The 13,250-nt window shown below is 34.8% G+C and overlaps 1 protein-coding gene across 1 annotated transcript in view; it reads right to left on the bottom strand.

Moving 5' to 3' along the window:
* Window positions 1–13,250, bottom strand: part of GLRB (glycine receptor beta) — a 55,605-nt gene that overhangs the window by 19,470 nt on the left and 22,885 nt on the right. The window contains exons 5-8 of the mRNA XM_064510887.1: window positions 11,833–12,062; window positions 8,838–8,920; window positions 5,418–5,558; window positions 1,946–2,098 (exon numbers count right to left, since the gene is read on the bottom strand). Of these exons, the coding sequence (XP_064366957.1) occupies window positions 1,946–2,098; window positions 5,418–5,558; window positions 8,838–8,920; window positions 11,833–12,062 (607 nt within the window). The remainder of the gene's footprint in view (window positions 1–1,945; window positions 2,099–5,417; window positions 5,559–8,837; window positions 8,921–11,832; window positions 12,063–13,250) is intronic.

Here is a 13,250-nt window from a genome sequence, read left to right as displayed (position 1 = left end):
ATTACTGAATGCTGACTCATGACTAAAGGATGGTCAGATTTACTGCTTGTTGCTTCTCTAGGGATTCAGGAAAAGTCACATAACCAGGCCAACGGTTAATATCTCTGAAAATGCATTAATTCAGAAATGCTAATACATAAGAGAAAACATTAAACACTTATAACAAATTAAAACAAATTAGAAAAGCATGTATGTATAGACAAACACATCAATGTTAAATAAATCAGCACTGTGCCTCTTACAAACATTATATACAATTAGTCAAACCTTTCTGGTTACCTATTTGATGTGCAGCATTATAGAACTATAAAAGTAGAAATATAGTTCAGAGTTTGGTCATATTGGAGCTCACTAAATGAAAAATATATCTGGTTCTTGTTTCTATTTCCTTAATTTAAGACATACTGTATTTTCCCCACACTTTCCTTCTTGAAATGTCTTGTTTCATGTTATGAAACACATTCTTACTTCTTTCCAAGGTAAGAAACAATATTTGTTACCTGCTATAAAACTAATAAAGATTGTTACTCCTCCCTAAATAACTATCAGTACTTTTAAAGGGCCAAGAAAAATAACAGTGATTTGTATTCTAAAATGGTCCCATGGAAAAAATATTAACAGTAAATATACTGAAATCATGTTTTATTTTGATTTAATTAGAGGAGGGTAGTCAGCTGTGACTTGGAAACCAAAAATAGCACTCCAGCCACGGTTTTCCAGATTTTGTGCGGCTCTTAATTTATTTTGCCTGTCATATCACTGGAAAAGGAAGAGGCACGCTAGATGACTTGAGAGAGGAGCAGTGGAGCTCAGGCCTGGGGTGTGTGGGCACCTTTCCACCTAGAGTAACTTGGCAGGCACCCTTCCTACTCCAGCTTGCTCTACACAGGAATTTCGGCTCCCCACTGCTGCAAGACTCTGCTGATCAGACACAGAGATTGGTAAGGTGATATGGCAGGTTCTGGCTCTGAGGGTCTTTAGTGCATATTGACACACATCCAGGCACATGAGGCCACACAGGATTTAAGTTTGGGTTACAGGTTTCTTAGGAAGGCAGGAGACTGAAAGGATTCTGCAGCCGAACCCTCGGGGTCTCGAAAACAGGTGCAGCCTACCTCCCGGGAACACGGAGAAAGGCAGGCTTGGAAAATAGGGGGTGAGAACGTGTGGAGGTGGGAGTGCAGCAGAAAAGGGGAGTGCGGGGACGTCACAGCATGAGGAAGGAGAGCGCTGGTCACGGCCAGCATGGGGACTGGAATCCAAATAGGAGAAATTTCAGGATGCAAGAGCCTGGCTCCACATCCGATTGAGCTCTTGGGGTCTGCAGGTTTAGCCACCTCAGAGCTGGAGTATCACCTACAGTCCAATTAGTCAAGATGATATTGTTTTGATTCACTCGATGTCCCACTATCTGATAATACATGAAGGGCCTGCCTACTGTGTTTTGCTGAGCGGTATGAAAGCACAAGGCTAAAGTACTCTCATGGGCCAAGTCCCTAATGAGAATAAAACCAATCAGGTAGAAAGGATGCTAATTCTCTTCCAAACATTACTCAGTTTTTATTAATCTTCAGACAAACTGCTACAGGAGGTAGCAATTTAGAGCCTTAATCATCATCCTGCTTTCTTACTACTTTTTCAAATGTTCAAATTCATACAAACTGCATATTGCTACAGCATCTGTAAATGGATAAAATCAGATTTGTCCAGGTAGAGAAAAGCAGAGACAGTGTGCCCATCGCATAAGCATTGGAACCAATATCAACCAAAGTCTCAATGTGGAGGTGAATTTTACAGGACTAGAAATGAGGAGGTTTCAGTGAAAATGAAAAGTGGGTAATGGAAGTGAAGTTGCTTTCAGTGTTTAGTGTCATGTTGTCAAAGCAACTGCGAATGGCTCAATGGCATTAAGTGGATTGTGACAGTATGTGTAAATGCAGGTTACCCAGTGGGACTCTTGCAGCACTTGCATCAGGATTGATCCAAAATGACAGCCAGGATAGAACAACAATTAGCAGTGTAGGAGCATAAACACCCATCATGTAAAATCCAACTTGTCTTCTTAAAGTGAAGATTACTTCTACACAAGTATAATAACCTTTAAAGAAATAAATGTATTAATGTTTAACATGATTTACAGGTCAGCCTCTTCAGATTAGTATCTTTTAGGCTTGCTTCCACTTAGGTTTAACAGCAAAGGCTCAGTGATTTGATTTTCTTTAAAAAGGCAAAGATTTCAATTTGGAGAAAGTGTTCAAAATACAGATCTATATAACCTCCAAGTGTGTTCAGGCATGTGGGACTCTGTGCTCTAAAAGGCACCCTCCATTTTTCACAAGGGAGCAGTAACAGGCAGGTGAACAGAAAGTGAGATTGGTCTTGATGCTGGCTTCAAGACAAAGTGCAGATATGCTACTTAGCATTCATTTGTGGAAAAAAAAAACATAATAAAAAATAGTGAGTTAGATTAGAATGGAAAGAGTTGATCTGAATGTTACTCTAAGCAGAGATCCCAAGTACTGAAAATTGATACAGGTAACTTCTAAAATCAGTATAAACTTTTTTCAAAAGCAACAAACACTCTAAACTTTGAAAACAAGGAACATTGGCTCAAAGTTTTTAAAATGAGGAGGTAAATCACACAAACATTTCAGAATCTATCTGTTAAGATGAGCTGAATACAGAAAAACCCTGCAGGTACTAAAGGTTTTGCTGGATATAACAAAAGAATCAGAAATTCTCATAACCAGAAAACAAATTCTGTTCTAATTTTCAATTGTTTAGTAGCACTGGCATTTTAATGTGAATATTAACATAATGGCATTGTAAAAAACATCTTAAATTATTCTTTCACAAGAACAAGGCATTCCTAAATTATATTACAACAATACCGAAATTCAGTTTTAGTCTATCTCTGTAAATAAACATAGTTGGTGCAAAGCTAATACAGAATATGGCAAAAATATATCTATTCATCTTCTGTCATATTTCATTAAGTATCCTAGAATAATAAGTCAACTTCAAAGTGCTGATTGAGCATACAATAATCAAAACAATAAAACATTAAGGAAAAATTTCCTTGCTGCGTGGAAAACACTATATGGTATTTTACAGTTCATTCTACCCTCTTCGATGATCAACTGTCTGAGGAATTCTCTCTGTAAAATTTGTGAATACTTTTCAGATATTTTTAGGTTTTATTTTCATATGAAGTATAACCTTTAAAATGATCATTTGTTTGCTTTATGCCAGAAATACATTCTGTATGGCTTTGTATCATCTTTTATCAGGCAGAGAATAGTATCTGTTGCCCTTACCATTCAGCTGCTTAGGACCTATTTGGATCTGTCACACATTTTGACAAACAAAGAGTAGGCAATATGCAAATTTAAACAGTCAATTGATTGCCAAAAAAAGTCACCCTAAATTTGCTGACCTTCTTTCAATTTAAAAAGGGAAACACCAGTTGACATAAACAGATGGAAAAGATCCAGTCCTTTGCAATTGGCAAGAATCTCCTGCATAAGCCATAATTTTGAAAACTTGTGTGTACATGCAACACTGCCTCTTGGTTACTCTCCACAGTCCTTAACTGAATTAGTTTTAATTACATGTGCAAAATCTGCTTCCTGAAACTCCTTCAAAATAAGAATTTAACGTAAATCAAACAGCTACTGATTCCTGAAAACAGCCTATAAAAATACTTCAGAGTACTGAAACATTCCCATTCACATTAATTCCAAATCTTGATGATAAGATTAACATGGATGATGTTCATTTTTAAACAAAAATGATCAGCAAAAAAGGAATTATGAAAACTTCTAAGAACTCCATGTTGTAATTCCACCCGATACAATGATTCTCTAAGGTTCTTTCTTTAATGATCAAATCATAAAAAAAAAAAGTGACCATTTTGCTGAGCACTTTTGCACAGTAAATAATTTTAATTTGTGGTCACAAGGTGGTGAAACTTGAAAGAATGCTACTATTTTTTCTTCTGAGTTTAATGGTAGAGCACACAATGATTAATTTTTAGATTTTTCTTTGAAGCCCTAAAGATACTCAACAATATCTTTAGGATTTTTTTTAGATTTTTAACTTTAGATTCAGGGAAAAATGCAAAATGATCATGCTAACTCTAATAACAAAATTACAAGTACAAGATAGCAATCTGTCATAAGTATACTCTTTTTCCCTCAAATAAAATGTAAGTCTCTAAGTATTAGCTTCAATTTCCCCATTTTGTATGAATTTTATTTGGGAATTGCACACATAATCCATTTAATTATTCACTACTTCATAGCCTAATTGTTATTTTTTTGTCAGTAAGTTCATTATTTAATTAAGAATAAAATAATATTCTCACTGCTAAAGAAATTTCTGTCTCATCCAGATTTAGATTTGCATGCAATCACCACCAGTTGTTCACTGTGCTTTCACCAACGTATAATTTTCCTGAGGAGAGGTAATTTCATATTACTTACAAATGGTAAATCACCTGAGGTACTGAATTACTTAGATAATAGGCTAAGAACTCAGGCCTTATGTAGTTAAAAAATTAACTACATTTCAGTTTCCATTGCCTTTTCCAAGTTAAATTCTTTAACTCTGAGATCTATTAAGGTTACATAAGATCTCTTAAAATTGGGGATCTAGCTCAAGAACAACTGCAAGTAACAGACCCTAAACTTCAGTTGAATAGGCACTAAGAAACTTGCAAAAGATCCTCAGAAACTTCAGTGCCTCAGCCATCCTCTTTGAGTTTTTAATGGGAGATTTATGCATATTATGCAAAAGCACTGACTAAAATATACCCTGTTAAGTTCTGTTGTTAAGGAAAAGCTTGTGGTTTCCACTGTATGTGAGCAGTTTAAATATAATTATAGGCAGGAATCAATCAAAAAGATAAAACATTAGAAGCCAGAGTACAGAAACCATTGTATAAATTAGTGCCAACACTCAGGAAATAATCATGAGATTGAATAAATACAGAGCCAAGGATTGTAAACAGCTTTCTATAATGACATACTTTCAAGAGCACTTAAAGAAAGGAAGAACCTGCAGGAAAAAGCATTTGACGTTACTACTCCAATTCTATCTGCATCTGGAATAGAAGTTGAACCAGAAAATCAAAATTACCCTACTCTGTTGTAACTGACAATTCTACACGAATAGCCTATCAGAAAAGTTAGACATTATTCTAATCCTTAACCTAGATGTTTCTCTATTTGAATTAGTTTGTGGTTACTAGATGTGATTGTTACTATGTCACTAGTGATATGAACTACTGGTTAGTAAAAATAATTTATTTCCTCTCATGAAATATAAGCCATGAACTAGAGCAATAATCATTAAACATAAACAGTAATTGAAGGAAGCTTTAGGTTTTTAACAAAGACATTGCTTATATTACCTACCTGTGCCTTTATAGTATTTGGTACAGTTACCATATTCAATATCCTCCTTTTTAATGTCAAACTGAGGCAGAGCAATTTTCTCCAACTGCACAGGATCTCCAGATTGCCAGATGAAGCGTAAGTCATCGGTTGTGTAACCAACTACAAGAAAAAGTAATATTAATTGTTTAAAGTATAAATTATTTAAAGAACCGCCTTAATAAGAGTAAATTCAGCAAGAAAATCTAGCATATATATACTGAATTCCTTTCACTTTTTCACTGTTCCCTGTTGAAAGCAAGAAATACAAAAATGAAAAAATTCACAAATTAATTTTTACGTAGCTCTAAAATTAAGACTTAGTGGAGCTTTATATTATCAGCAACATTACACTGATGAAGAGGCATTTGTTTCAGTGCTCACTGTTTAAACAAAAAAAGCAAAAGCTCCACTGAATTTTCAATTTTATTGAAGTGTTATTTTGATCTCCTCTCTATACTATCCTTTCAATTTCTCTGCAGATCATACTGTAAACCTCCTTTCTTTCTTTTCTTATCTTGGCAAGACAAGTGCTTTGGGGGTTGTAGGAAGTAAAACAAGGATTTTACTTTGCTAGCTGAGTGTCAGTGTATCTAGATGTTATTGGAACATGGGAAATATAGATTTTTTCATACTAGAAGACAGACCAGTGGAAAAGGAACAGGAACTTTGGAGCTAGTGGCTATAATGATGCCACAGAATGGCTACAGAATAGATATAACTTTCATCTTGAACAGCTGCTAACCAGTAACGTGAAGAGTAAATAAACAGCTTGGTAAGTGAAGGCTTCTAGTGCCTTTGAATATTGTGAAATGATAAAACCATACTATGATTAATAGACTGGCAAAGAAGTATGTTCTGACTTCAAAGGGCAGTTATTTCTTTAATGTTACTGTTTATTATTGATATGTTTATTATGATTATTGTTCTATCTGATCCTTCAGGTATCAGCCAGAAATAAAGTCATAACAAATGTAAATTGCTAAAAAAGAAACAGCCAAATATCTTGATCCTGCAAAATCCAGAGTGCCCAAAACTTCCACTGAATTCATTACAGGCTATTAAGGCATTTCTGATACTTCAAATTAAATAGGAACTATCTGACTCTGAAATGAGAGAAAGAATTTGCAAAATTCTTCCAGAGAACTGGAGGAATGGAGCTTCACTCTATCCTTCCATGTTGTACCTTTTTTTTTCCTCTCTACATTTGTAAAAAGGAGGTTTACCTGTTGGATTTATACCAGATAGGAGCTCCTCCCATTTTGTTGGAAATGCTGGAATCCTGTAAGTCATCATTATTGTTAAAACATTACCTGTCTTGATTTCTATGATGAAAAGTAAAGCCAAAAAAGTTTGTCAAAAAGTTTGGAATGTAATGCACATAAGATGACATCCATTTAGCCTTTGAAGATATCAGGGGTCTAAAGATTTCTGCTCATCTAGCAGGTCTTTACTATAATCCTTCTCCATTTAGTAGGAATTCCCCTTTTGCTACAAAGATATAGTATGTATTTGTTGAAGCAAAGACTTTTGGTGGGATTCCTGTTTTATGGATGGCATACACTGAATTAATATACTGCTGTTAGTTATCTACGTCATATCAGCATCTCTAAGTACAGTTTGGAAGGCATGTACAGTTGTTGTTCTTGTGCACACAATAACTTAGCATGACAGTATAACTGAGCAGAACTATTTATCATGTCAAAAAATTATTTTCAGGACTTTGTGATATGCGCGTAAGTGTATGCAATTAAAATAATATTGTAAATACACAATTCAGAAAATGTACGCAGAAACTTCCTGTCAAAGATATAAGAATATAAGTACTACTCAATTGAAGCGAATAAGCACTTTAACTTAATCCATTAATACAGTTCTTCAGTAACTGTAGTACAGCTGTTGGCCTTTATAGTTTTTGAAATCTAACAACCAGAAAGAAAAAAAAATGATGTTAAAAAATTCAGTAGAATAAAACTGCTAATGGCTAAGAGGGAAAGCAAGCCAAATGCTCACACTGCAGGGGCAGACTGGAGTCATGGAAGCCATGAGTACAATTCTTTCTTTTGATAATTGAATAATAAGGCACAAGGAAGTTTAATGCACACTATCATTCCAAAGTGGCAGATAATCCACTCCTCCTCCTGAATTTGAATATATCACGCTTAGCAGGGAGAAAGAAAATAAGCTTGTTTAAATAAAGTACTGAGAATTTTTTCATGAACAGTTCTTCCTTGAAAAAATGTACCTCGTCACGCTTGTAAAGCAATCCATACTGAGAAAGCTCTAATAAACTTCCATTAATATCACTATAGGATTCCAGTTTATCCACAAATGGATTTGAGTTTACCGTAAGAGTTTACTTCAGCTGATGTATACACATATTAGCAATGGGCAAAACATGGATAATATGGATGTATTACAATTTCAAAGGTAAATGCTACTAATCAAAAACTAAATTGTAAAGCTCTGATATCATTATTACCCTTGTGCCCACTGTGATGCCCTGCTCAGCTTTGATTAGCCTTGTCGTTCCTTTGCTTTTGTCTTCCCTTCCCCAATTTCATCCTCTTCACCAGATTCGGTGTGGTAACAACTGAACAAAGGTTTTGTATTCGTAGAACGAACAGGTTGGAGGCAAGCTAACTTCCTTCTCTCTGCTTTACTCAGCGAAACAGAATTGTTATCAATGTGGGATCAACAGGAATCTGAGCACTGGGGAAAGAGTGTATTGGAGCAGGGACTCTTGTACTTCAGAGTGAGGGAAGAAGATGGATTTCACAAACATTTTGGCTGCAAGTTCCAGCATGGCATGAAGTCCTTCAGCAATGAGATCTGGCTGCCCGTTCATACAACCAAATTACTTAGAGACCAAGGATTAGAAACGGAGAGATGCCTGCCTACATCCACAACACATCTTGAAACCACTTTCACAGTGCATGCACTCTGCGTATTGGCGTCACATACCTTTCCTTTGGTATATTATCACAAGAGATTCAAATCGTGCTGTCCATCATCAATGCAATGGAATAAATTGGACCACAATGATCATGTTCCAAAGAAGCATATATTATGGAGGTTAAAACTACCATTGGTTCCTTTTTTCCAAAAAGAATCTTCCTATTATAAAGTGTCTTCATTATACTACGTTTATCATAGATGCTTTTATAAATACTAATCAGTTGCCATTGCGTTCGATAGCAAAAGCTAAAAATAGAGTGCACGGTTCCATAACTGTAAGAAACATTTTTGATAGACAAATGTATATTGGTGGGAATCAGTGAATGTTAATTTCAAGACTCATTACAAAATGCTGACACAAACAATACAGAACTGATCATTTTGGTCTCATTCTCAGGCATGTCTAGAAGACAACTGTTTATATGCACAGACTGATTTACATACAGCTTTCCAATTGCATCTTGCAGCGCTGTGTATCCATAGGAAACAGGGTCAAGTCCAAAGGGCATGACAGAGTAATAGATAATCTGAAAATACAAAAATGGCATTTAGAAACAATGTGAACTGTCTTGTAAGTAATAGAGTGCAATAAGAGAAAAATCATAGGTATTTGATTTTCAGATTCTAAAATAGCAGAAAAATATAACAAAGTATAAAATTTAGGTATCTCCAATAATCTCTAATAAAATTTTATGTATAGTTGTAAACACAGTATTTCATAAATTGGAGAACTACTAATAGATGACAAAATGCACATAAGTCATAACAATAACCAAACCAAAGCCCCATACAGAACAGAAATCCTGTCAGCAGCAGGAGCCAATGGCAGACCTCTGAAGAAGAATATAAGACTAGAGCAATCAGGAAATGATATTTCACCATATATCCTACAGGCTCCTAGAAGTGGCACCTGAAGGACTTTTTAAGCCAGAAGTGATGTTTTAGTATTTAAGAGATCTGAAGAGATTTTTTTCCTCCAAGAATTGTCCAAATTGCTTTCTGAATTCTGCATAAACTTTTAGCATACACAACATCCTGCAGCAAGAAAAGCCATAGCTAAGCTACACACATTCTGTCTCCTTTTATTTGTCCTGATCTTGTCCCATAGTTCTTATATTGGAAAAGAAGGTGAATAATCAATGTCCATCCATTCTCTCTGTGCCATTCATGATTGAGAGACCTCTGTGCCACCACCTCAGATCTTGTTTTTTCCAGCATGAAAAGTCCTACTTTACTTAGCTTTTTTCTTCTTTTTTTTAAATAAAGTATGCTGTTTCATACCTTTCATGCTTGTCTCCCTTCTTGCAGTGGGAAGACCAGAACTGCATCTAGTATTCAAGATGTGAGGATATCATGAATTTATAAGGTGGCTTGACATTGTTTTTATTCCCTAATACTTCCCAACATTCAATTCACTTTCTCAGCTACTACTGAGCAGTTAGCAAACACTTTCAGAGAATTAGCCACTATCACCCAAAGGTAATGTGTGGTAAAAATCTCCTCAGAACCCCTAAGTTTACATGTGAAGTTAGAATAATTTTTTCCTACATGCATCATTTTACAGTTATCTACATTTAATTTCATCTCTCACTTTATTGCCTCATTGTTAGATTTTTTTTATAATTCTCACTGTTGCCCCCTATCTTTACTACCTTGAATATCTAACTACCTTAGTATCATCAAAAACCCTGCCAAATCACAATCTACCCCCTTTTCCAGATGATTCATGTTGAACAGCACAGGCCACAGGGCAGAGTTCTGTGGGACTCCACTGCTCTCTTCCTCCACGTGAACATTGACTGCTTATTCCTACATTCAGTTTCCTGTTCCTTAACTAACTATTTATCCAGGCAAGGACTTACTCTCACATGAGTTTGTCATTCATGTATTTTGATAAGTGGAGATTAATTCATTTATACATGATATTTCATTGTAAGTTAAAAATACAAGCCACAGCAACATATATTTAAATAACAAAACCTTAGTAACATGTCTCCAAACTACAGTACCTCAAAAATTAATCTTAACTTCATACATATCATTTATGAACATACTGTATTACTAATATTAACAGAATATTTATAGAGGAAGACATTAATTTAAGACCATACTGAGTTTGGTTTTGTTATATGGAAGTTTTTAGAAAAATGTTTTTCCACCAGAAAAGTTTCTATTAGTGGAATAGTCACTATTCACTGACCTAAACTATTCACTGAAATAAGCTGATTTATATATAGCTCCAACTTGGGAAAATATCTGAAAAAAATTTCAGTGTTTCCTTTAACATTTTATATTTTAAAAGAGAAGTTCCTTTTATAGACGAAAGTGGTTTTCCACTTCGAAATATTAATTCTTACAGACTCCAAAAACTGCTACCAAAACAATTGAAATCAAAACCAGGACCTTCATAGTGAGCCAGATGAAATGTTTTGATTGCCCAATTCATTTTTTTCTGATTGCTAGTTTGCAAAAGTCTTGAGATTGAGATTTTTCATCCTGATTTAGAATGTGAAAAAAAATCTCCCATCTTTCCCTTTTCTAGCTACTTCTACTCCAGGAATAAAAAGCTCATACTATTATAATTTTAGAAGTGGTTCCCTCTTAACAGCAAGAAAGTTGCAGTATATTTAGGTAACTATTTTTCCTATATCAGAGCATTGTGATCCAGTTCACTCTGGGAAAAGAATTCACTCACTGTTAGGAAATTGAATCCAATCTCTACAAATCATTGTGTCTATAAATACTACAAATCTTTAATTTATCATGACACTCTTTTCAACCAAAGTGCTGCTTTTGGTGAATGACTGTTTTTATGGCATAATGTATACCTTTAATTAACTAAGCCAAACCACAAAATAGTATGCATTAATTGCAACAAAATTAAACAATATTTTTGGGTCCTCTGAAAAATCTCTATCTAGTAAGGCATGAATTCTAATTAGGATTATGTCTTATTAGTTTTACAAAACAATTATATTCACCATTTTTGTAATTTCTGCCTTTCACTGTTTCATTAGTAACTAATTACCATTTTCTTTAACTTACATAGGAATTCAAGTGGTGTGAAAATTATATTGCTTTGCTGAAGGCTTTTACTTCAGATATCTTATCCATTTTAGTATGCTTCCAGGAATCTAGACAATAATTAAAAGGATTTAAATGCTGTTTCCCATAATACTAGTTTACTTAAAGTGATATCTTAATATGACATACAAATGTACACCTCAAACTTCTAGTACTTGCTGAGATATTAACTGATACACTTTAAAACATTTTCTTCTGGTTTATTTACATGCATATGATTTAGTGAAATATTGTTTATGAATTGTCATATAAATATTAGTCAAAAACTCTACTAAGTCTAACACAGCACATACATTCTATCAATTCATTTACAGACTTTAAAATAAAATAAGGATAGAAATAAATAAATAAATACCTCATGCTGACTAGGACATCTCCATCCCGAAATATAAAAAGAAGGATATTTTCTTGAGTGACATCATGGAAGTTAGCATTTTTTTCATTTGCAAAGAACAAGTCCGGTTTCCAAAGACATTTAAACATTGTTGGGTCCACTGTCAGTGTGTCTGAACCCCTCCAATCATTGGGCAATTTGAGTCTGGGGTCATTCCACTTCTGTCTTAGAAAGATGTTGACTCTATAATCCTGATGGGAAGAACATGTAAGTATTAGACTAGCCAAAAGTCTAGCCAAAGCACATGGAGCAAGAACAATTCTATGAGAATCTAAAGAAAAAAAGCAATTTACGTTCTGATTTTTCTATCACAAGGACAGTAATCACTCCTCAAACGACATTAATAAGTGTTGATTTTAATAGAATTTACTACATGTAGGTAGATTGTGTCAAACTTGAAATTAAAAAAAGAAAAAGGACCAAATTCTACCCCCAGTATCATTTTTTTCGTCTCCTCTGATAGCAGCCATGTTTTATAGGTATGAAGAAAAGCGTGCAGCAAGGCAGATGGAGGCCACAGCTTAACAGTACTAATACACTACAGGCAGCAGGCAGGATATCACTTCTATCAGGACATCCTGTAAGTTTAAATGCCAGTCTACTCTCAGTTGGTTAAGTGGCACACTGATAGCAAAATGTCACACTATAAAAGCAGGAAACAGCGCAGGAAGATAACAGATTTTAAACTACATACCCAGAAAACAGCTTTGGGACACATAAGAGTGATTTGGGGACATTTTGATAGTGGAGGGTTACTGGTGACAGCTTGCAACATAAGTAATGAGGTAGCATTACTAAAGCAGAAACAGAATTGGTCTCAAAGAGACAAAATCAAGACTTTATAGAGAGGAAACTTTCCTCTGAATTCAGCTGGAGTTTTGCTCAAGCATGGACAGTGGGAGAACCATGCTTATTGAGAACCAAATTTTGCCTTTGGGAAAACTGATTGAGCAGCAAGTGTCTCAGGGCAAAACAGTACCCACATGCATTCTGTCCTTAGTGAAAGCTGTGTGCATCCAAAGGAAAAATCTGACCCAGTATGTCAGTTATGATTTTTCAGTCTTATCTCTAAGTCTTTTTGCTTATTTCATTTACATTGAAGCCAACGCCCTTTGTTATGAATATGTAAACTAGACAGATCACATATAGAAAAATAATAAAGACACTGTTAAAATAAAACAAGCTAAAAAAGAAAATTCTGTATTTAGGGTAAGTTCTCTGGCCTTCCTAGTTGTCTTTTATGGTATGTATTTCTTTCTTTCTTTTTTTTTTTTTTAATAATTGTCTCTTGGGCACAAAGCATCCTGGGATACAGGCCATGTCTTTTATAGCACTGAAAAAACTTAGTGCTTTGCAATAATAACAACATACCACAGGTG

This window comes from Dromaius novaehollandiae, chromosome 4 (genome assembly GCF_036370855.1).
Source record: "Dromaius novaehollandiae isolate bDroNov1 chromosome 4, bDroNov1.hap1, whole genome shotgun sequence".
Taxonomy (NCBI): domain Eukaryota; kingdom Metazoa; phylum Chordata; class Aves; order Casuariiformes; family Dromaiidae; genus Dromaius; species Dromaius novaehollandiae.
The sequence above is the reverse complement of the archived record's forward strand: the minus strand, read 5'-3'. Positions and strand labels throughout refer to the sequence as shown.